The sequence below is a fragment of the Arachis duranensis genome, chromosome 3 (genome assembly GCF_000817695.3).
Source record: "Arachis duranensis cultivar V14167 chromosome 3, aradu.V14167.gnm2.J7QH, whole genome shotgun sequence".
NCBI lineage: Eukaryota > Viridiplantae > Streptophyta > Magnoliopsida > Fabales > Fabaceae > Arachis > Arachis duranensis.
Window position 1 is genome coordinate 110623622 of NC_029774.3, and position 24422 is coordinate 110648043.

General features: G+C 32.9%; 2 protein-coding genes across 2 annotated transcripts in view; one reads left to right on the plus strand and one right to left on the minus strand.

Moving 5' to 3' along the window:
* The window catches only part of LOC107480086 (uncharacterized), a 17408-nt gene extending 8722 nt beyond the window's left edge, over positions 1 to 8686 (minus strand). Inside the window, exons 1-3 of the mRNA XM_052258414.1 lie at positions 8573 to 8686; positions 7946 to 8416; positions 7454 to 7884 (exon numbers count right to left, since the gene is read on the minus strand). Coding sequence (XP_052114374.1) covers positions 7454 to 7884; positions 7946 to 8416; positions 8573 to 8686 — 1016 coding nt within the window. The remainder of the gene's footprint in view (positions 1 to 7453; positions 7885 to 7945; positions 8417 to 8572) is intronic.
* Positions 8687 to 18649: 9963 nt separating this feature from the next.
* LOC107480155 (phosphatidylinositol 4-phosphate 5-kinase 1) lies at positions 18650 to 23479 on the plus strand. The gene is made up of 8 exons (XM_016100297.3): positions 18650 to 20026; positions 20117 to 20281; positions 20449 to 20614; positions 20771 to 20881; positions 20991 to 21184; positions 21289 to 21419; positions 21495 to 21537; positions 22506 to 23479. The coding sequence occupies exons 1-8, from the start codon at positions 18939 to 18941 to the stop codon at positions 22831 to 22833; spliced, it is 2226 nt and encodes a 741-aa protein (XP_015955783.1). The 5' UTR covers positions 18650 to 18938; the 3' UTR covers positions 22834 to 23479.
* The last annotated feature ends 943 nt before the right edge of the window (positions 23480 to 24422 follow it).

Consider the following 24422-nt stretch of genomic DNA (forward strand, 5'->3'; position numbering starts at 1 on the left):
AGAATGGGAAAGAGAGAAAGGAGGGGGAGAGAGGGAGAAAAGAGAGAGAGAGGAGGGAGAGAGAGAGAGAGAGAGATGAGGGGGAGAGAGAGGGAGAGAAGGAGAGAGAGAGAAAGTGGGAGAGAGAGAAAAAATGTAAAAGCTAATTTTATATATGTTAAAAGTTAAAACTAATTTTAGCCTATAAACCAGTTTAAACTGGTTTTTTCAATTAAAACTGGTTTTATTTTTATGAATTGGTTTAAACTGGTGCACTGTATTGTAAACTGGTTTAAAACCAGTTTCTTATGTGACATAGTAGTTTGGTTTAGTTTCTAAACTATTTTAAATAGTTTAGTGCAGTTTCAATTCAGTTTATAAAAAACTGAACCATGAACACCCCTACATATAGATACTGATTTGTTTTTACAGTGATAATATTTGCTTAACTCTGTGGTTTGAACTATGTTTATTTTATTTCTCAAATAAATTGCTTAACTTTGTGAGTTGAATTCTGTTTATTTTTTTGCTGAAATTCTGGTTTGAACTATGTTTATTTTATTTCTCAAATAAATTGAGGGTTTTTTAATTGAGTGCATTAAAAATAATTTTAGTAGAAGGACATATCTTTTAAATCTCTTTATTTAATATTTTTTCTTCATTTTAAATAGATTGATACAATCACTTTTTCCACAAGAACCAAAATTTAAAGACCAAGGAATGGTTACGTTCCACAATTAGAAAAACTTCATATTTTTTCGACATCATCAGTATGTATTCCTTCATACTAAACTTTTGTTCTGCCAATTTAGCTCATTCTATTATTCTATATACACATTACATATATACCACTAACAACATTTATTTTTCTCTAAATAATTTTATTTTTTAATTCAATTCCTATATTATTGGACCCACCAAATAATTGTTATTAGTTGTTATTAGTTATAAACATGTATTTTTTTTATTATGACATTAACTCAAAAATACATGTTTTATTATTATGTAACATACAAAATGCCGGATCAATCACATCATGTATGGAATGTTGCTTCTGTTAACAATTAATAACAACCATTTGGTGGGTTCAATAATATAGGAATTGAATTAAAAATAAAATTATTAAGAAAAATAAATAAATATTGTTAGTGGTATATATGTGGTGTGCATATGGAATAACAGAATGGGTTAAAAAGAGCAAAAATCTAGTATAAAGAGATACATATCGATGATGTCGAAAGAATATGAAGTTTCTCTAATTATGGAACGTAACCATTCTTTGACCTTTAAATTTTGATTTTTGTGGAAAAATGACTATATCAATCTATTTAAAATGAGAAAAAATCATTAAATAAGGAGATTTAAAAGATGGGTCCTTCTACTAAAATCGTTTTAATGCACTCAATTAAAAAATCCTTAATTTATTTGAGAAATAAAATTAACATAATTCAAACCAGAGTTTTAGCAAAAAAAAATAAATGAAGTTTAACCCATAGAGTTAAGCAATTTATTTGAGAAACAAAATAAATATAGTTCAAACCACAGAGTTAAATAAATATTGTCACTAAAAAAACAAATCAGCATCTATATGTCATAAAAAAATGAATTATGATGTATCAATTAAAACAACAACCATATTTAGCTAGAAGACATTTAAATTTTGTAAATCAATTCAAGTATGCAATACATATTATTAGTAGTCAGATACAGCAGCCAAAATCAGAAGTTAATAGCTTATTGATTCTAATTCCTTGAAATGAATGCAACTCATCATCATCATTATTGTTTGAAATGAAATGAACTCCTTTTCCTTTCATTTTAAAATGAAAATAACTCAATTTTTTCAGCGCCCTGTTTGCTTTTAAAAAAAGTTCACGAGCTTAGCCATTTAACAAGTAACAAAGAAATAATTATTCCATATCTAAAATTAAAGATAATAATAAAAGAAGAAAGAGAAACGAAACAAAAATGAGCATATTTTTAAAGAGATTGATTTCAGGCATAAATAAAAATGAAGTAGCAATTAAAAACTTTACTACTACTATTATGCTAATATCATAAGTTCCTAAGCTATACTTCATTTCAACCAACATAAAACTGAATAAGATCCTTAATATGCAACAAGATAAGAAATGAAATAAAATGCTTTGCAAATTATATAAGAAGATTCTAAATGAGAAAAGAAGTGAAGCCTTAAACAGAGGAGGCAGCCGAGTAGTAAATAAAGAGGAGACGAGAAAAATTGAGCAGTTATTCAAGACAAATTAAGCATGTAAAAAAAATATTTTTGTCAAATTCAAGAAAAGAAACCATAAGTTTAAACTCTTTATTGAGGCAAATCATCAAACACGTTGTTTACATGCAACATAATCACAAAGGGCATATAAGAAATCAAGCAAAATAAAAAATTAACTAATCAAATTAGCAGTCTATTGCAAAAAATTAGTGTAATATGATGTAAAAAGTATAAAAAACCCAAACCTTAATGAGAGATTTGAAAAGAATTCGCAGAGAGAAGCAATGCGAACATGAACTCGAAGAAGAGAAGGAGACCAGTCTTTTGTTTAGGGTAATGTTGGCGCTGCTGCAAATCCAATGGTGGTGGCGTTGGTGAAGCCTCCACTGATTTGGAGAAAAATTCAAACCTTAGCGTGAGATTGGAAGAAAATTCACAGAGAGAAGCAGTGCGAACATAAATCGAAAAAGAGAAGGAGACAAATCTTCTGTTTAAAGTAACAGCAACATCGGTGCCAACTCCGGTAGTAATGACATTGGTGGTGAAATTCACTGATTTGGGGGAGACGCTCTGCTAGGATTTCGTTCTTCAAAAAAAAAAAATAAAGAAGAAAGTGAAATCTAGCATTAAACAATAGGAATAATTTAGTCTTTTTATTTTATTGTTTACATTCCATTTCCATTGAAATTAAAGATAATCAGGAGAGAAATGAGAATTAAATTGGTGGTAATTCAATTTCTTAAAATAAAATATATCCAAAAATAATTTTTTAAATCTTAAATCAAACATAAGAATAAGACATTTTTATCTCAAAATTTCTAAAAATACACTTATATTCCCTGCAAAACACACCCCTAGAAGCTCTATTCGGTTGAAATATAGCTTTACAATGACATGTGAGAAGCACTTAGCATTAAGCTATTGAAGGTAACTTTTATAATTTTTAAAAGATTGAACAGTCAATTCAGTTCTGGTCTATTTATACCAAAGATAACACTATTCTTTACAAAAAAATTGGATAATATAACTTCTATATATTTTTACTGTTTTTGTTATGTCACTGTACTTTGTTACTATTATTATCTTTTTTGTCATCACCAACATACCAATTTTTTTCTCTTATGTTTTTGTTTGACATTTTTTTTCTTTTTAAAAGATCTTTTTATTTTACTTACTTTTCTCTTTTACAACATCACTTTTAGAATGATCCTTCTCCACCAATCATTACCAAATTTCTAAAAAAAAATTATTAATAATTTATGAGAATTAAAAACACATATATTACAAATAAATTAAAATTGGACAATAATCATATTGAGTGTTCAATTAAAAAAAATTGTAACTATGTTTGGTACATAAACAAAAATAAAATTGACTTTTAATAAATACAATTCACAATTTTTTTAATAATTTTTTTTAAAATTTAAATGTAAACATCATAAAAACATAAAATATAAGAATTTATTAGTATAAAAAGTTATATTAAATATTTTAATTTAATGTATAATTTAATTTTATAAATAATTTTCTTAAACAATGTTAACTTTTAAACCCACATATATAAAAATATATTTTTTTATTTACCAAGTACTGATGATATAATTATATTTTTCGAAAGTATAAAGTTCGATAAATTTTAGAAGTGGGACACACCCACATATATACATATATCTCAAAGCAGGATATTATAGTAGGTAAATGTATGGTATCTATCATTTTCTACTTAAGTTATTAAAAAAGGTAAATAAATAATATTTAATAAATTTTATATAATTTACTTTTTATTTTAAATATTTTATTTTTTATTTTAAAAAGAAAGTTAGGCAATTTAGACAGCATAATAAAGACATTATAGAACTCATCATTATAATATGCACTAATTAACATAATCAAATCAAATAGTACCTATGAAGCACGGATACTTCGCTGAGTTGTCGTATTCATATATCGGATATGTTTTAGACATGATACTCACCAAGTCACCATTACTCGTCCGATACGCATGTCTGCTGTGTCCAACCGTATTTTAATAAAAAATAAAAAATTATTTTTTAGATACATTTAGACACACCTAAATATCATCACGTGTCAGTATTTTCAGTCTTATTCTTAATATATATTTTTGAAATAAATTTAGATATAGTATATATTATTATTTATTAAAATAAAAAATATTTTAAATACTTTATATAATGAAAATAAGATATTAAAAATAATTAAAAAATTAATTTATATTTTAATATCAATAAAATATCAAAATATCATTACAATTTGTCTAAAAAATATTTTATATTTTATATGTATATGTGTTTCTGTGTCTTATAAGATTTTAAAATTCGCATATCAACATGTCTCGTGTTATATTGTGTTTCGTGTCCGTGTCAGTGTCCTTAAATCATAGAATAGTATAAATTATAACACAGTTGCATATTAATAATTTAAATTTAGCTAATATATGTCTTAAAGATATAAATTAAAATTGTTAATAAAAAATTTATTATAAAAAATATGCATAAAATTTAATTCCTGATGTAATTATTATGTATTTATTAAAATAATAAATTTAAAATCTTCTACTAATAATAATCTTAACTTGTACGTTTAGGATGCATATTAATTTAGAGAAATTCTTGGCATACAAGCGATTAATGCTTGTAAGTCTTACAAGTCCAATTAAAACTAACGCTCAAAACGCTTCGAACCGTTCTTCTTCCTCTTTGTCTTCTCCTTCTTCTTTTCTTTCTTTTCTTGCCTTCTCTTTCTCTTTCTTCTTTTTGCTGCACGTTCTTCTTCTTCTTACTCTTCTTCTTCTCCTTTTCTTTCGTTTATGCACATTCTTCTTCCTCGTCTTCCTCTTCTTCTTCTTCATTTACGTGCTCTTCTTTCTGTTTTTTCGTTTTTTTTTTCACGGTAAAATCTTTATGGAAGAAGAAGAAGCAGCAAAAGATGAGGAGGAGAAAGAGAAAGAGTTCTGAATTATGCATAAGATGTACTTCAACGAATTTTGGGTGTATTTTCTTAAATCCTTTAGTTTTGTAATCTTTTGGGTGTATTTCTGTAATCCTTTGGGTGTATTCCTATAATCGTTTGGGTGAATTTCTGTAACCGTTTGGGTGTATTTCTGTAATCCTTTAGGTGTATTTTTGTAATCGTTTGGGTGTATTTTTGAAGTTCCATTATCTTCAAAAGGATTACAGAAATACACCCAAAGGATTACGAAAATACACACAAAGGATCTAAGAAATACACCCAAAATTCGTTGCATAATTCAGAACTCTTTCTCTTTCTCCTCCTCATCTTCTGCTGCTTTTTCTTATTCAAAACGATTTCAAAGCTTGATTTCAGAAACCATAAAATCGAAAAAAAACGAAGAAGAGGAAGAGGAAGAGGAAGAGGAAGAGGAAAAACTTGATTTCAGAAACCATAAAAATCGAAAAAAAACGAAGAGAAAGAGGAAGAGGAAGAGGAAGAGGAAGAGAAAGAGGAAAAGGAACCGTTCATAATACATTGTAGCGCTTTGAAAACAGGAATCGGATGAATAACGCATTAAAAGGCCCGTTAGCAACTTGTAAGACTTGTAAATAAAAAAGACTTGTATGTGTAGCAGACCTCTAATTTTAATTAGATTTATATAACCTGGATTATCTTAATTTATCACGCACTAATTAATTCCAACTTGTTGTATTTAATTTCTTGATATATAAAATAGATACTAGCACAGTAGCACCCGAGAATGCATAGAAGAGGGACTCCACATTGATCCAACTCTAATTTGTTTTTAAAGAGGAAACCTCTTCCATTGACTAGAATCTTGTTTGCATTCAAGTTACAATGAATGGAAATATGGTATTATTATTAGTTAGTACGGAGTAGGTGAAAAATATTTAATTAGCATCAACTCCATTAAGAAGAATAAGAGTGGCTTCCATGTACTAGAGGCCAGAAAATTGTGTGGTTCTCCCCGTGACACCCAGAGATTTTTTATTTAATTAAGTCTAGTTGTAATTACTTTGGTTGTGTTCATAGCAAAGAACAAAGGATGATGATGATGATCTATTCAACGATATGCTATATCACCATATAAGGCATGTAATAATCTAATATACTATGTTTAAAATTTTACTCCGTTGATCGCGAAATACAACCAATAAAGTTATAAAATTTTACTATGTTTATAAAGATATGCAACAAACTAAAAATAGTTGTTAGCACTCATCTAACAATGACTTTAAACGACATAAATCATTACAAATTATATTAGTTTATGCTATAGGGGAAAATATTTCTGATTAAAATATTATTTTTATAACTTTCATAATTGTCTAATTTGAACAAGGATAATATAATTCTCTTACGCAAATCATAAAAACATGTATTATGAAGCAATAAAGCATGTTATTTGGTATAAGAGGCAAAAATAAAGTATTTATGGAAGTATGGAACAACGATTTCTTCTTCCAATTCGATCAAAGGGCTAAGCTATTATAAAATCTCAAGAAAGTTATATATTAAACCTATTAGTAGTAATACCCATGTGATAGCTAACAAATATATAATAGAAACAAAATTCCTGGGAAATAAAAAAAGAACACAAATTTGTCATCTTTGGAATTCGGCTGGTGGATGATTTGGATTATTGTCGTTTGAGATCACCATCTGGCCCAGAAATCATTGACCCAAAATATGGTACGATGATATTATTATTTATATAGTAATTTTATTTTTATTTTATATTTTATATTTTCCACTAGAACATAATACCCTCTTAATCAGACATTACAAGATAGCCATCAAGAAGACCCAGATCACAAGTGACGGAACCAGAAATTTCATAAGAGGGGTCAATTAAATATAAAATACAACAAAAAATTAATAAAATATGATTTATAGCATATATATCAAAAAAGTTATTATATTATATAAAAGTCAATGTTCAACTACATACTTTAAGATTTTGATATTTTTAAACTTGCTCGACAATGCTTTATGGAACTAAAATCATCAATTATCATCTTTGAATTGAATTTTGAAACAATTTCCTTTTCAATATATACAATCATACAATTTGCTAAAAATTCATCTTCCATCTTATTTCGAAGCCTTGTTTTAATAATCTTCATAGCTGAAAAGGCCCGTTCAGTTGTTGCTGTTGTCACAGGAAGAGTCAAAACAAGACGAATTAATCTATCAATTAAAGGATATATATTTGATTTTCCTGTCTCTGTCAATTTTTGACACAATTCAGCAAGAGTAGACAAATTCTGAAAATCTGGAGCTTTAACCACATCAAGTTCATAATGTTGTAATTCATAATCCAATTGAATCTTTTCTTGCTCAGAAAAATCTAAAGAATAGAAATTCTTTGCAAGATTGCATATGTTGCAAATACTGAATAACTTGAAAGCATCTTTAGGATCTAAAGATGTACTCAATATGAGGAGCTTGGTTGCTTGCTCACTAAATCTACTATTTAGCTCTTTCAATTGAAAATCTATCACGCTAGTAAAAATGTCAACACGATAGTGGTGTTCAACAGTGACAACATCCTTTTTACGACGAGACCGAATTATGTCACTAAAAGAAGCACCCATATCAGGTATCTGAATAGCATGATCATTGCATAAAGAACTAACTTTCTCCAAAAGTGCTCCCCAACTACTATCTCTTAACTGTTGAATCAATGACTTTGTACTAGAAACCAGATGCATACAATGACTTTGTACTAGAAACCAGATGCATAACATTTAAAATGTCTTGAGATTTTTGTTGCAATGCTTGACAAAGTTTATCAGTAATTCCCATAATTTCTTTCATCATATGCAAAATGAAAACAAAATCAAATGATAATAAAGATTTAAGAGCATAAGTAGCATCACCACGTTGAGAATATATAGATCCATTAGTAGCCAAATCTTCCAGAACTGAAGTTGTTGCTCTAAGCATACATAAAAGGCTACAAATTGAGTTGAAGTGAGAGCTCCACCTAGTATCTCCTGATCTTTTTAATGTGCCAATTTGATTTGCTCCCCTTCTTGTTTCAATTTGATTAGTTGCAACTAAATGGGAAATTTCAGTTGCATAAGCAGATCGTAATTCATCATTGCGTTTGCAAGAAGAGCACACAACATTGATAATATTACTCAAACTTTGGAAAAAAGCATGAATATCAACAACTTCTTTAGCCGCGGCAACAAAAGCTAGCTATAATTGATGAGCAAAGCAATGAACATAATATGCATAAGGACATTCTTGAATAATTAAAGCTTGTAACCCTTTCCACTCTCCACGCATATTACTAGCTCCGTCATACCCTTGACCTCGAACATTTTGAATGTTGAGATTGTGATAAGATAATACAGAATAAATCTCTTGTTTTAGAGTAGCAGAAGTAGTATCTTTGACATGAACAACATCTATTAGCCTTTCTTTGACAAATCCATGCTTATCAACAAATCTAACAACAAGTGTCATTTATTCTCTTCTAAATTCATCTCTAGCTTCATCAACAATCAAACAAAATTTTGCATTACCAATCTCATTGCGAATTTTATTTTGCACCTTTCTAGCAAAAACATGTAGAATTTCCTTTTGAATAGAAAATGATGTGTATATTGCATTTTGAGGAGCATTATCCAAAACAACTGCATCCACTTCTTTATTGTAAGAAGCTAATAATTTTAATATTTCAAGAAAATTTCCTCGATTCTGAGACTCATGACTCTCGTCATGTCCCCTAAAAGAACAAGCTTGAAACATTAACCATCTGACAGTATCAATAGAGGCTTTAAGACGCAATCTATTGCTTAAAACTTGTTGTGAGCTTTGCTTAGCCAATACTTTGTCAATGTGACATAATTGATTAAGCAAATCTTTACAAGACTTAACAACAATATTATGAGGAGAATTAAGAGATTTACCCACATGAGATAAAAATGCACAATCCTTTCCATTATTCATTTTTTTTCAATTGCGAAATCCTCCTGATGTGAATGGACTTGATTTTCTAGAAAATAAATAGCATGGAAGACAAAATACAGCATCCACTTTTGGCGAATATTCTAGCCAAGAAAAACTCTTAAATCAATGAGCTTTGAAACGACGAGGATGACTTTCTAGACCAGAAAGAGGGTACTCATCCATAATAAATTGATATGGTCCAAACTTTATGTATGCTCTACGGATTTCATCTTGTTGATTGATAGGATAATTTCAAATTTGCGAACGCTTTCCGGGATCACGCATCAATGTATCAATATTAACTTGATCTATTTCAGTCCTTGTTATTTTGGAAGCAGGGGGTTGAATATCTTGCTCAACAAGTTGTGTCACAGGTTGTTCAATAATATTTTGAACATTACTCAAAGAATCTGAAGCTGAATTTTGTTCATCATATATTCTCTCTTTTCTCTTGAAAAATGAGTGAATTGTTTTCATCTTTGACATTTTTAACTTAACTTGAACTATCTAACAAAAAAAAAAACAAAAATAATTGCATATATATTATTTTCTTAAAAAAAAATATTAAACCTAAAAAAAATATTAAATCTATTGAGCAATAACAAATAATTTTAGAAACACAAATATATAATAACCAAAAATAAAGTTATTGATTTACCTGATTATTTTTTTGTTCCAAGTCTCACCCAAAAATAATTCTATTGAGTTTTGCCCTCACTTCAATCTTTGAACACTGTCCGTTATAAAAAAAATAAATTAATTATTTTAAATAAATAATATAAATAATACTTGACATTGTTATTAACTTAAAAGAAATTGAAATATACCTCTTTGAATCTTTGTTGTGCATTTAATGGTTAATATTTTGCTGTTCACTTCTCTTCAATGGTTTTTCTTCATATGTCTTGTTTTGGTATGAAAAGAAAATTAGAATGAGAAGAGTAGAAGACCAAAAGTTTGGAAACCACTAAAAGAGAGAGAAAAGTGGCGCTGATACCTCTGATGGTTTGAAACAAATATTTGAAAAATATACTAGTGTTATTTTAATTAATAGTATGGACTTGGGCTAGTATAATAGAACCATTTTTATTAATTATTAGAATGGGCTATTTGTTAACAAGAGCAACAATAATTCAAAGGATTTAGATCCTCTAAAGTTTGAATTTCACTTTAGAAGTAAAGTGTGATCTTTTACCTTTGAATAGTTTTTCTTTCATATTTATTATTAGTCCCACCTATGAAATCAATGGTGAGAGATCACACTTTACTCTCTAAAGTAAAATTCAAACTTTAGAGGATCCAAATCCTAATTCAAATATCTAATACATAGTGCAGTTTTTAATTATTTTAATTTATACAATTTTTGCAGATCACCAGCTCTTCTACTTGGCCATTAGATTCAGAACCTGGGTCTGGGAATTTAAGGAGTTCCATTCTGATCAAACAGTACAATTAAGTTTTTATGAATTATATATAATAGATGATATTTTAAGAAAAATAATTTATATACCAACTCTTTTCTATATTTCCATTATATATTATTATTATAGATAATAGATAATAATATTTTTTATTTTATTGGTTAACATGTCATATTAATTTAATTCTTATTTTTGTGACGACAATTGTCTAACAAGGCAATATTTTGAATGTGGTTTGTGCAAAAGGAGTTAGTTTAATAGAAGTAGATTTGGTTTTGATTGAGCTTTATCAGAAGTTCGAAACTTGAGAATATTGAATGTGTTTTATTAGTTGAATGAAGGACTGAGGCCCACTAAGCTATGCCATCGTCACATGCTTTATGCATATTACTAAAATAATCCATATTTGTGGCCACAAATAAGTAAGTTCTTCACGTGATTAAAATAAATGCATACAACCTAAAACTACTAACTACTAATCTGATTATTTATTGTTTACCCTTCTCCACCATGTTTTTTTTTACAATCAAATTCAGAATAAATAATAAATTTTTATCTATAAAAAATTTAAAATTAATTAAAAAAACAACTATTATATCTATAAAAAGTAATTTTTATTGATTTTATTTAAAAATTATATTAAATTCCTAAATTATTTCTTTCATAGTTGTCAGCTTTTCTATCCTTTAAATTCAATTTTTATCAATAATTAAATTCCATCATCTTTTTTTAATATACACTCACTTCGTATCTTTAATTTCTAATAACTACTAATTAAGTAGCCATGGCCTCCACTTAAATACAAAATCGTTCATCATCTTCGTCATTGCTACACATTCAATCAATATATCAAAAACCAGTTAAATTCCTGTCTTACTGTAACTTCAATCACGTTATCAACTCTCTTTACTATCTCGATCAATTAAAAAAAAAATCAAAATTCATCTATACGTTTGCATTTTTTTCACCCACCCTCTCTTCTTGTTCCTTATGCCTGCCCCCCTCCACCAAGTCTAGGCTATAGAAGATAATGAAAAAATGTTCAAATTTTTCAGAAGAAGAATAGATGAATGAAATATTCTTGCATAATATTTTGAAACTCAATTTTGTTATAATGCATGGCATATATATATAGTCGTGTACGGAGAGAATAAAGAAAGGTTACAAAACTCTAACTAACAGAAGCAGACTCTAACGGCTATAAAGAAAAAACTGTAACTATCTCTTAATATCCTCCTCAAACTCAGGAGCGAATTAGAAGAGAGGACCTGAGTTTGGGTTTTAGAAATCTAAAACTGGTTTCAGGTAGCGGTTTCGTAAGAACATCAATAATTTGTGCATTAGATGGATGTGTTCTATAAAGAGAAGCTTTTTCTTGACCCTTTCTTGAACAAAAGACATATCCAAGGTAAAGTGTTTTGAGCGTCCATGTAGTACCGGATTTGCAGCTAAAAGACAAGTGCTGAGGTTGTTGCAGTAGATGACGGGAGGGTGAGAGAGAGGGACATGAAGCTCTTTGAAGAAGGGTGCGCAACCAAATGAGTTCCTCCATTGTTGACATAATACTTCAAAACTCTGCCTCCGTGATGTCGCGACTCACTTTCACCTATTTTTGCTACTTCAAGAAATTAAGTTGCTCTCCAAGTAAACACAAAATCTAAATGTGAATTTTCTATCATCCAAATTATTAGCCCAATCAGAGTTACTATAGGCAATCAAACATTCAAACTCATATCATTTGTGTTAAAGAATTTTAAACCATGAAATAATGAACCCGCAAGATATCGCAATACCCTTTTTACTGCAAACCAGTGACATTGAAGAGGGCGATACATATATTGGCTTATTTTGTTTAGAGAGTATGCAATTTTGGGTCGAGTAATCATAGCATATTGAAGACCCCAACGATGAAATGATATAGAGTTGGGTCTTCGAAGATATCATCACCCTGATTTGATAATTTTAGGTTGGTGGTCATAGGTGTGGACATGGATTTTGTTTGTATTTTTTCTATCTGATTAAGAAGCTTCCTAATGTACTTAGTTTGAGACAAGACAACATGATGATTAGTTAAAAATGTAAATTCAATACCAAAAAGATATTCAAAATTCCTAAATTCTTGAGTGAGAAAACATTATTGAGTTGTGAAATTAATAAAGAAATTATAGCTAGATCAGTGCCTGTCAAAAGGATATCATCAACATAAACTATTATGTAAGTAGTAGAAAATGAATTAGTACGAATGAAGAATGAGTGATCTAACTTAGTGTGATAGAACCCAAATTTGTTTAAAGTTTGTGTTAGAGTAGTAAATCAGACACGGGATGCCTGTTTAAGGCCATACAAAGCCTTATGAAGCTTAAACACAAAGGAAGTAGAGGAAAATGAGAATCCAAGTGGTTGAATCATGCAAACATCTTTGTCTAAAGTGCCATTAAGAAAGGCATTATTGGAGTCACATTAACGAATTTGCCAACCTTTTGAGAGAGCTAAAGTGAGAAGGACACGAATAGTTGCGGGTTTAATGACAGGACTGAAGACTTGGTCGAAATCTAGGCCCTCCTTTTGGTGGAAGCCTTTCGCAACTAGACACGTCTTATATTTCTTTATCGATCCATCTGAATTTTGTTTGATCATGAAGATCAAACGTCAGCCAATGATAGTAGCTCTTGGGGGGTAGCTCTACAAGATCCTAAGTTTTGTTTTTAAGTAGTGCACTATATTCCTCAAGCATTTCATTTTTCCATTTAGGAGATCACATGGCTTGGTCAACAGAGGAAGAAATCATATGTGAAGAGTCTTGTGATGAGGTAAGAGTAGTGTGGTAAAACTTTGGTTTAGAGATGCCATACTTAACACGTGTTTGCATGGGATAAGTGTTAAGAGGCTGTGGTAGATCAAGAACGGGTAGAGGGAAAGGAACTTCAATGCCAATGATGGAAACATGAGATGAAATGGTTGTAGAAGGAATAGAGGGAGATTGTTGATGAGTAGTGGAGGTAGTAGGTGGGAGAGAAGTGTCATCTATTTGGGATGGCAAGATAATAAAGAAGGAGAGGGTGGATGAGCAGAAAAAGAGGTTATAGGAATAGAAGGATAAAAAGGAATGAAAATTGGGGTAAAGAACTTATGCTAAATGGTTTCTTGAGAAAAAATAGTGTGGTATAGATATATGGATTCATCAAATTGGACATGGCAAGATATATAGAGTTTGCCATTAGAAACTAAGCATTTGTAACCTTTGTGATTCGTGGCATATCCAAGGAAAACACATGGTTTAAAATGATGTTCAAGTTTGTAACAATTGTAACATCGAAGACAAGGATAACAGAGACAACCAAAGACCTTAAAGAAGGTGTAATATGGTCGTTGATGATAGAGAATTCCAAAGGGAGATTTGTTGTCTTATAAAGGAGTAGATAAGCGATTAATAACTTATGTGACACTAATGAAGGTATCAGGCCAAAAAAGGAGAGAAAAAGAGGTATTGGCTAGCATGGCTAGACTAGGTTCGGTAATATGATAATACTTACGCTCAACTTTTTCATTTTGAGGATGAGAATAAGGACATGTGAGTCTAAAAGTGATGCCAGAAGAGAGAAGAAAATGTTTGAAGGCATTAGAGGTGAACTCACCTCCATTATCTGTTTGGAGGATCTTGATTGTGTGACCAATAAGATTTTCAACAAAGGATTTATATTGTTTGAAGGCAGTAAAAGTTTGAGATTTATTGATCAACAAAAAGATGGAAGTTAAGCCAGAATATGTATCAACAAGGGACAAGTAATATCGATAACTAGCTGAAGAGGGAATATGAAAAGGACCCCAAACATTAGCAAAGACAAGATCAAAAGGTTGAGTGTACGTGTTAATAGATGAGGTAATTGGTGGCTTTTGGCTTTACAACATGCATCACATAAGGATGAGCGGTTGGAAGGTTGAGAGTATGGAGTTGAAGCATTTCGAAGAGTTACAACAATGACCTTCGAAGAAGCATGACCAAGGCGCTTATGCCATAGGTCACAGGAAGAAATGTTGACAAAAAGGGCTTGTGGTTTAGATAAAGTAAGAGACTTAGGGATACAAATATTTTGAAATTTGTAGATTCTATTAGATTCAATGCCATGCAAAAGAATATGATCATCTTGTAAAGAACGAAACAACAATGATGAGCATGAAACTCAAAGTATACTCCATTATCTTCAGCAAATTTTTGGACATTAATGAAATTCTTTGCAATGTTAGGAACATACAATAAATTAAGTAAAACAAATTAAATCTTTGAAGATGGGATATAAGAGTTGAGTTACCAATATGATGGATACGAATACCTATACTATTTTCGATGACAACATGTTCAGAGCCACGATATTTAGTGCTGGAAAGGAGATTTTGTTTGTTATGGGTGAGGTGATTTGATGCAGCGGAGTCGGGGTACCATGCATTATCCTGCACTGAAGAAGGAGTGGCAATAAGAGCTTGAGGATTATGAAAGGATGTAGATGCAAGAGGAGGTAGGAATTTTTGGGAGGAAGAATTTGGGTTATTGAAAGTTTGGTCAAAGTGAAAGTAACACTATCACACTCCATGATCGAAACGGCCACAAAGTTAGCATTGAATTTGATTGGAGCTTTGCAAAGAACTGTAACCTCCAAGGTAATTGCGACCTCCTCTTCCTCGTCTACCACCAAATCCTCCAAAATTGGAACTAGAAAAATAAGAATTAATGAAAGAAGATTGAGAATTAGTATTGATAGGTGTATTTGAGTGTAAAATAGCCTGAACCAAAAGGGTTTCTTCTTTGTTGAGTTGTTTGTTTATTTCATCATAAGCCATGAGAAAAGCTTCAAGTTCTGGAATGCTCCATGGTTCTTTTCTTCCAAGAATGAATGTACGAAAAGCTTTATAGTTAGAATTCAAACCATCAAGAATTGCATCAACATGTTCATCAACGGTAAGAGGTGAACCTACAGCTGCAAGAAGATCAACATTTTTTTTTTATTTGAAGAAGATACTCCGTAGTGGTGAGGGTGAGTTTCTTAGGGGATTTTAATTGAGTCTTCAGTTATTTAATTCTTGATTTGGTGTGCGTAGCAAAATGAGTGTTGGGCCTTTCCTAGATTTGATGGGTATGATCACAGCTAGCAATTCGAGTTTGAAATGAGATATCCATAAAAGATTAAAGTCATGTTTGAATTGCATAATCCTATTGAATTCATGCTGTGTAAGTTGAAGACTCTTTGCCTGCTGTTTTGTCAGCATTGAAAGCAAATTTGGGAGAATTTTTTTGAGATCGAGATGATCACTAAAGTTTTCGGAGAGGATGATGGATAGAGAAATTTGGCGCCATAGAAAAAACATATTTTTAGTGAGTTTATCAGGAATTGGAATAAACTGGTTCTTGTTTGTAGTTTTGATAGAAGTTACTATAATAAGATGATGGATTAAAAGAACAAAAAATAACAAGAACAAGGTTGAAGAAAGATTAGAAATAAGTAAGGATCGAAAAAGCTCGTAATAGCATATAGAAGATAATGAAAAAAAGTTTAAAATTTTCAAAAGAAGAATAGATGAATGAAATATTCCTTCACAATATTTAAAACTCAATTTTGTTGCGTGTTGTATAAGAAGAGCACGTGGCTTCCTTGATACCAACTTCTTTGATGGCAGAGCCATTTATCTGTACATATATGAGATTAAGAACTGTTAGTCAAAAGTTAGATGGATCCCTTGTAAGAAGAAGATGAGGCAAAATTACAATCATTACCATTTATGGTTAATTTTAATTTGTTTATGATTTGTGTGTTTAATTATTATTGTGAGTGCTAATGATGAGATTGGTTATTGTGTTCCAAAGAAAAGATAATGAGACTAAATTTCTATAGTGATCATTGAGATTTACGACGTACATTGATTTGACCCCTAAAATTTCAATTATACTATCGTTGTCTCTAAAATTGAGTTTTGTCTACTATAGTAATCTCTCAACTCCTTTTTAGTAGTGACTCAACAAATGAAGTAGTAAGCCATCACCCTCTTCCCATGCTAGACAAGAGTGAAACAACATCGTTTACTTTTGGCTCCCAATCAAAGTAGAAACACCCAATTAAAGTGTGTGTAAACTGTTTTCATGTCCACAACTATCAAAACAATATTTTTTTGCTTTGGTTATAAACGATGTCATTTCATCATTGTCCAGCGTGACATGGGAGTGCCAACTCATCACTCTATTTGATGAGTCATTGCCAAAAAAAGAGGTCAAGAGACCACTATGATACTCAAAACTTAATCTCGAGAACGATAGTAGTTTTTATTAGAATCTCATGGACCAAATCAATATACGACATAAATCTCAAAGATTACTTTAAAAGTTTAATAAAAAATGATGGTTGTCAATATAGTTACAATGGTGGTGTTAGTAAAAATGAGGTATTTTTTTACTCTGTGTTATGGAGATTATAGAAGTGAAGTTTGTTATTAGTAAGAGAGGATTACAAAAGTTTAGTGGTGTTTTTGAAAATTTTTTATCGTTGTTATTACAGGTGGGTTGAAATTTCAAAAATTAATGATGATAATAGATTAATTTGATAATTTTTTAAATAGAATCAACAAAAAACTGAACGATTGAATATTTTTATACGATAAAACCTATTTTTAATGGATATAACGTTAGTTTAATTTTTTTGGGTTAATTTTAACAGCGTCTTAATCGTTTTTAGTCAAAAATAGTTATTTATTCATCAAATTTAATTAATTTAGTTTAATAATTTATTGTAGAACAAAATTTATTTATACAATATATGTAGATGAAATTACGCATTTTTTCTTTTTCTAATTTTTTCTTTTGCTGATGAGTCTTTTTTTTGTTTCAATTGTGCTTCTTCTACGAATCCTTCATTTTCTTCTTTTAATTTTCCCCCTTCTTCATTCTTCTACTCTTCTTTTTCTTATTTTTCGACACTTCTTCTATATATAATTTATTTTCTTTCTCAAGCTGTGTCCTTCATTTAGGATATAAAACATTTTTACATTAGTCTAATTGAAAATATATATATATATATTTTTTTAGAGCAATGCTAGGAGGCCAGCAGTTTTTGTGATTGTTAGCCATCAACTAGCCATCAATGATGATTTGATGGTGTGAGATTGGTGTGAGATTTCATCCAATGGTTCATCTTCCTCTGCTGGTTACATGCTGGCCAAAATTCAACAAAACTGCTGGTCCCCTAGACTTTTCCTTTTTTTTAAAAGAAAACGCCAGTGGTTTATGGAAAGAAACTAGTTTAATGTTGATTTAGGTAAGTTGGCCCAAGGTTAAGGTGGTTAATTTAGTTGAGCACAATAAATAAAGTGGGCATGTTCCCGCGCAGAGTTTCTTAATTCCTTCGTTATGATTGGCTTAAACTTAAACACGGGGCACAGTGCCACACAACCACACAGCCTAAGCCTTATTCATGATCATAGCCGTTGTGACTTGTGAACCAAACCCATTTATTTCCAACTCCCCACTCCTTGCTTCTCCTAGCCCCAACAAAATTACTGTGTACCACCCTACTAACCCATGGTTTCGTTCGTTCTTTCTTTTTTCCCCTCTAATTACTACTGATTTTTTTTCCCATAAATATAAGTTACCACTTTTTATAAAAGGATTTGTCTAACAATACATACATTCATATATATTATTATTAATAAAAAAGATTTTAGACACCAAAAAATAAAAAATAATTTAACAAGTCTTTTTAGATATAGAAATCATCCGTAGAAGATATTTTTTTTAGACATAGAAACACATTTTCTAAAGTGAATTAGACACATTAGTTAAAAGGAAAATGATAAATCCGTGGAAAAGCATGCATGGTCTTAATTTTTCCATGAGCATAGTCAGGCTTGTTAGTAATGAGTAATGAGTGGAATTACTACGTGATGTCCACTATGTGTTTGATTGATGACCCACTTTGGTTAATGGAGAAATTAGTAGCATATAATAGAGAAATTAATAGATGTGGGAGTGAATGCATGCGGTGTAAAGTAAAAGACATAAGAAGGGCATGCAATGAGGCATTCCACATAGAGTGTAGAGTAGATCCCTACGAATACTAATATTAACAGTGTAATACCTGTGGGCGCGGGGGATACACAATAGTGGTACCAAAATTCACGTGGAATTTGGTAGAGCCTATGTCTATGTATGTTGGGAAGGGAGAGAAGAGTGAGTGAGTGAGACTGAGAGGGTATTAGCGATCCCCAATGTGGAAGGCACCACTAACCAAGATAGCTTTACCTATGCCTTAGCCGTTGGCACTTCACTTTCCGGCAACTTATCTTCACCGCCGCCGGTCATAACAATGCAAGAGGGACTCTTAACTCTCTCTCACCAAGACATTCATCTAAACCCTAACAACTCTGCTACTCCAAAGAAGAAAAAATCACACACACTCACAACAACCGACAACCTTCTTCTCCCTTCAGCCTGCATACCACCTGCTCGGACACGATCCCAACCGGCCTCTCGCCGAGTCTCTCCCTCCTCCTCCTCCGCCGCCGACGACTCCCCTACCCCCGCCGCAAGAGAGAAGACACTTCCCAACGGCGACATCTACATCGGCACCCTGTCTGGAAACGCTCCTCATGGCGCCGGGAAGTACTTATGGTCCGATGGCTGCATGTACGAGGGAGAGTGGCGGAGAGGCAAGGCCTGCGGCAAAGGAAGGTTCTCGTGGCCCTCCGGCGCCACCTACGAGGGAGACTTCAAGTCCGGTCGGATCGATGGCTTCGGCTCTTTCATTGGAGTCGACGGCGACATGTACCGCGGATCATGGGTCGCCGACAGAAAGCACGGCTTCGGTGAGAAACGCTACGGCAACGGAGACGTGTACCAAGGGTGGTGGAAGTGCAACTTGCAGGACGGCGAGGGAAGGTACGTGTGGAGGAACGGAAATGAGTATATCGGAGAGTGGAAGAACGGTGTCATTTCGGGAAAAGGTATTTTGGTTTGGGCGAATGGGAACCGCTACGAAGGGTTTTGGGAAGAAGGAGTGCCCAAAGGGAAGGGTGTGTTCACTTGGGGCGATGGAAGCGGAAGAAGCTGTGCCGGTAACTGGGGGAAGGAGTTTGTCAATGAAGAAGGGAAGAAGAGCGTGCGCTGTTCGGTCGATGGTGGCAGAAGGAGCGTCAGTTTTCCCAGGATTTGCATTTGGGAGCTTGATGGTGAAGCTGGTGACATTACCTGTGACATTGTTGATAATGCCGAAGCTTCTATGTTTTACAGGGACGGCAGCGAGTCCGAGAATGGTGGAGAGAGTAGTAGCTGCGGGGTTTCTTCTCAGAAGAGTCCTTGTTGGTCTCTTGATGGTGATTTCAAGAAACCAGGTCAAACTGTGTCCAAGGGGCACAAGAACTATGATTTGATGGTTAATCTTCAACTTGGTATCCGGTAGGTATATTATTTCTTTTTTAGCAGCTGGGTTCCAATTTTATCTGATTTTCTATGTTTATATTTCGAGGAGTTGGTTTCTATTTTTAGGTACACTGTTGGAAAGTATACCCCCATCGTGCGAGATCTCCGGCCAGGGGATTTCGATCCCAACGAGAAATTCTGGACGAGATTCCCGCCGGAAGGGTCCAAGGTTACGCCTCGGCATCAGTCAATGGACTTCAGGTGGAAAGACTATTGTCCCATGGTGTTCAGGTGTGTTGGCATTATTGTTATTATGAGTCAATTTTATTAATTGTTGTTGTTTTTACTTGCCTTCATTTCTGAGTGTGGAAAGATTTTTTGGTTGTGTATACCATACTAATTCTGCCTATATCTTTGGTGGTTACTTGTTTTTGTTGGTTGGTTGGTTGGGTAATTAGACATCTAAGGGAATTATTTGCCATAGATCCTGCGGACTACATGCTTGCCATTTGCGGAAGTGACACACTCAGAGAGATGTCTTCTCCTGGCAAAAGTGGAAGCTTGTTTTATCTCACTCAAGATGACAGATTCATAATCAAGACCGTCAAGAAATCTGAGGTCAAGGTTAGTAGTTGTTGCTTTCCTAGCCTTACTGTATAGACTTCCCGTAATTTTCAAGTGAAAAACTGTGTTATTTATTATGTTCAGCAAGGTAAAACTTTTGGTCACCATGCTTTTTATCTGGGTATTCAATAACCAATTAATTGGTGCCCATGTCAGGTTCTCATTAGGATGCTTCCAAGTTACTATCAGCATGTTTGTCAGTACAAGAACTCCCTGGTAACAGCATTCCTTGGGGTACATTGTGTCAAGCCTGTTGGGGGTCAAAAGGTATGATTTCCCATTTGAGTTTTGGAGTAAATTGGTTTGGTTAACCTTCCGAATTCCCTGTTGTGGTGTGATGAAAATTTGTAATGCTCATAATGCTATGACAAAACAGACTCGGTTCATCGTAATGGGAAATGTATTTTGTTCGGAGTATCGCATCCACAAGAGGTTTGACCTCAAAGGTTCTTCTTATGGCCGGATAACAGATAAGCCCCAGGAGGAGATTGACGAGACTACCACTCTCAAGGACCTTGATCTCAATTTTGTCTTTCGCCTAGAACAGTCGTGGTTTCAAGAGCTTAAATGGTACAGTACCAAACTTTCCGAGTTCCTTGTTTTGCTTTTACATTCAACGTTAACTGCTGCTCTTGGGGTTAGTCTGGTCTTATGTTATAGTGGCTTATACTCAGGCAACTTGATAGAGACACTGAGTTCCTGGAAGCAGAGGGGATCATGGATTACAGTCTTCTCATTGGCGTTCATTTTCGTGATGATTGCTCATTTGATGAATTGAAAACCTCACCAGATGATTTGAGGGGAGGTATATATATATTTTTATTTTCTAGTTCTTATCCTTTCATGTGAATTCACTAAATCTGCATGCTTATGGATGTAGCCGGCAAGAGAGATGCCCATGATGATGAGGTGCTCATATGCAGGTATGCTCTTTTCTATTTATGTCCTCTTCTTTTTGTATGTATATAGAAATCCTTCTTGTCTCTCTAGTGTAGAATAGTTTGCATTTCTTTATCATTAATTTATGATCATTATCAATATCCTATAGAAACAGTTGGTGATTTAGAAATCTTGATGCGCTTTAATTGTTCTGTCTAAAACTGTTGAGGTAATTCCAGACCAGGCATTTATAGTCCAACAGGACCATTTGGTGGATTCTTGTAATCATGCATTAATTCTCAGTAACTTAAATTTACTACTAGATGATTCATGAGAGAATGGCGTATCAATCTATAACATCAATATCTTGTTTGTACATGTTGGTGGAATTGCTTTCCCTTGTGTGCATGTGCTGTGTCGTTGAGGTTTGGTGCAAATGGTCCCGGGTTTAAAAAATTAACCAGAGAGGCTAGTTCTTCTGTCTTTAAATGTCAAATAGTACATGGTCATGTAAAAAGAACTGAAAGGTGAAAGAGGATTATATTTGCCATTCTCTCTAGTCTTTAGACCTATCCATCTATGAACTTATTGAACTCTTATTAAAGAAATGAATCAATGATCCCGTTGGGGAAATTGTTGACAGTTTTTGTTGACAATTGACAACAAATGCCGGTGGGGTCCAGTTGATCTTTTAGGTAGGGCAATAGCTTTCTTTTGTAAAGAAAGCCAAATGTTAAACTGACAAAGACATTGATGGATCAGTGGTCGTTTTTAGAACTTGAATCTTGGGACATACATATTTGCGGGGCAGTGACGTATCATAAGCATTTTCGTTTTTTCTTGACATATGCACGAGTATTTATTGTTTTTGCTCCCTCCTCATTTTAAACCTAACTAATGGCAACCTTTAACTTACATAAATTGATAATTACTCCCTCCATCCATAATATCTATCAATGTAAAAATTATGCGAGAACTCGTCCATAGTTGTGATTCGTCCTTGATTTTTCAGGGGACCTCTAATCCGGCTTGGAATGAACATGCCTGCAAGAGCTGAGAGAGTGTGTAAGGGTGGTGGATTGGATCAGTTGGTGGTGGCAGGTAGTGGTGGTGGGAGTAGTAGCAACTCAACTCCTTCAGAGAGTAGCAGTGAGATCTCTGATGTAATCCTCTACTTTGGTATCATTGACATTTTACAAGACTATGATATTAGCAAAAAGCTAGAGCATGCATACAAGTCACTGCAAGTGGATCCCACTTCCATCTCAGCCGTTGATCCTAAGCTATACTCCAAAAGGTTCAGGGATTTCATACACAGAATCTTTGTAGAGGACACATGATATGCTTGGGGGAATAAGACCACTGGAAAAAGAACTGGTAACAACCATGAGCATTCCTTGTAAAAATGGTTGCTTGTCTAAGTTGGAATTGGAGGCCCTGCAACATTCTTGGTGGGAAAATGTTTCTCATAGCCATTGCAAAATACAATGGTTGATATAGATGGCGGGAGAAAACTTCCACAACAGATGCTATTTTTTTGTTCTTCAGTTTGGAGGGGAAGGCATTTTCCTTTCCACACAATAGCTTTGTACATCTTATGGCATCACTGGCATGTGATGAAATATTCTTTTTTTTTTCCTTTCTTTTTTCTTATTGCTTTTTGTTGTGGATGTGGACCATTGTGGGGGTGTAGAGAAAAAGGGTATAGAGAGGTAAATAGAAAAATGCAAATGGATATGGTTATGGAAGAGGGTAGGGTGAGATTCAAATTGACCTAGGAGGGGTTTAATAACTGTACAGAGAGACAGTCAAAGATTGATGATAGTAGAATTGAACATACAATTTTTGGTTGTAGAAAAACAAAAATCTAAAAGACATGTTTTTAGTCTAGTTTACCTGTTGTGCAAGAAAGTAAAGTTTCCAGAGAGGGGGGCCCAACACTGTCCCGCAGTCTCATTCAAACGGGTATTTCTCTTTCACTTTTTATTTTTTGGCAGTGAGTAAGCCATAAAAAGAAGAGAAAGGCAAACGAGAAAGAAAAGAGGTGGTTGTTTCGTTGGTTCATGTTCCTGTTTCTTTAATGTTACCACTCTCATATATTAATATATGAACCAAGGTTGAAAAAAAAAGAAAAAACATAACAATAATACGGGGGTATGCCCCTTTCTTTCTTCTTTTGAACAAAACGGAGACCAAGGTGCAAACAAAGCAAGACGACAAAGCAATATAAATTGGTGGCATGTCAATGTGGACCAACTGGCTTGGCATATGATATGATAGCTATGTATGCATGTTATGTCTATGCCATTGTGCATTTTAATATTGGGAAGAAATGATGCAACTTCAACGGAGAAGTAGCTTCCCCATTACAACACCAGAGAGCCCAATAGGAATGAGGTGAAGTGAGCAATGAAAGACAAAAAATAAAATAAAATAAAACAGTGATATTGATGTGTCACTATAGTCAAGATATGGAGAAGCAAGAGGTTGTTGTGTTAGGCAAGGAAAGAAAGCTAGAAAGTGAAAGTAATGGAAACTGTTGGGTGCTGGTGTGCCTGCTTTGATTTGGAAGTTTATTGAGGGTGATCGTGGCCGTTTGTAGAGAGTAGAGACTGTGACTGTGACTGTGAGTGAACATCCAAATAGATAGCAACAGTTATGATCCCAAATCTGCCTTTGCCTGCTCGCTCCTGCCTACTTCCTATTTCTTTGTTTTCTATTTACACTATGAATGAATAGATCCATTCATTTCCCATTCACTCTGCCAATTTCGTAATCTTTTAACTTTTCTTTGTCATTTTCTCTGTCTCCTTCTCATCAGACAGTAATTTTATTTTACATTGTATATGGTTGGTTGGTGTATATTAAATTATTAAGGTATGGTCCAAACTATATTATATAGTAATGGTAATGTATGCATAATGGATTG

What these genes read in the sequence shown, in the direction of transcription:
- LOC107480155 (XM_016100297.3), top strand. Translation starts at nt 18,939, where the DNA reads ATGCAAGAGGGACTCTTAACTCTCTCTCACCAAGACATTCATCTAAAC. An exon ending in AGCCTGTTGGGGGTCAAAAG is followed by an intron (nt 20,882 to 20,990) that starts GTATGATTTCCC and finishes ATGACAAAACAG; the next exon opens with ACTCGGTTCATCGTAATGGG. An exon ending in ACCAGATGATTTGAGGGGAG is followed by an intron (nt 21,420 to 21,494) that starts GTATATATATAT and finishes TTATGGATGTAG; the next exon opens with CCGGCAAGAGAGATGCCCAT.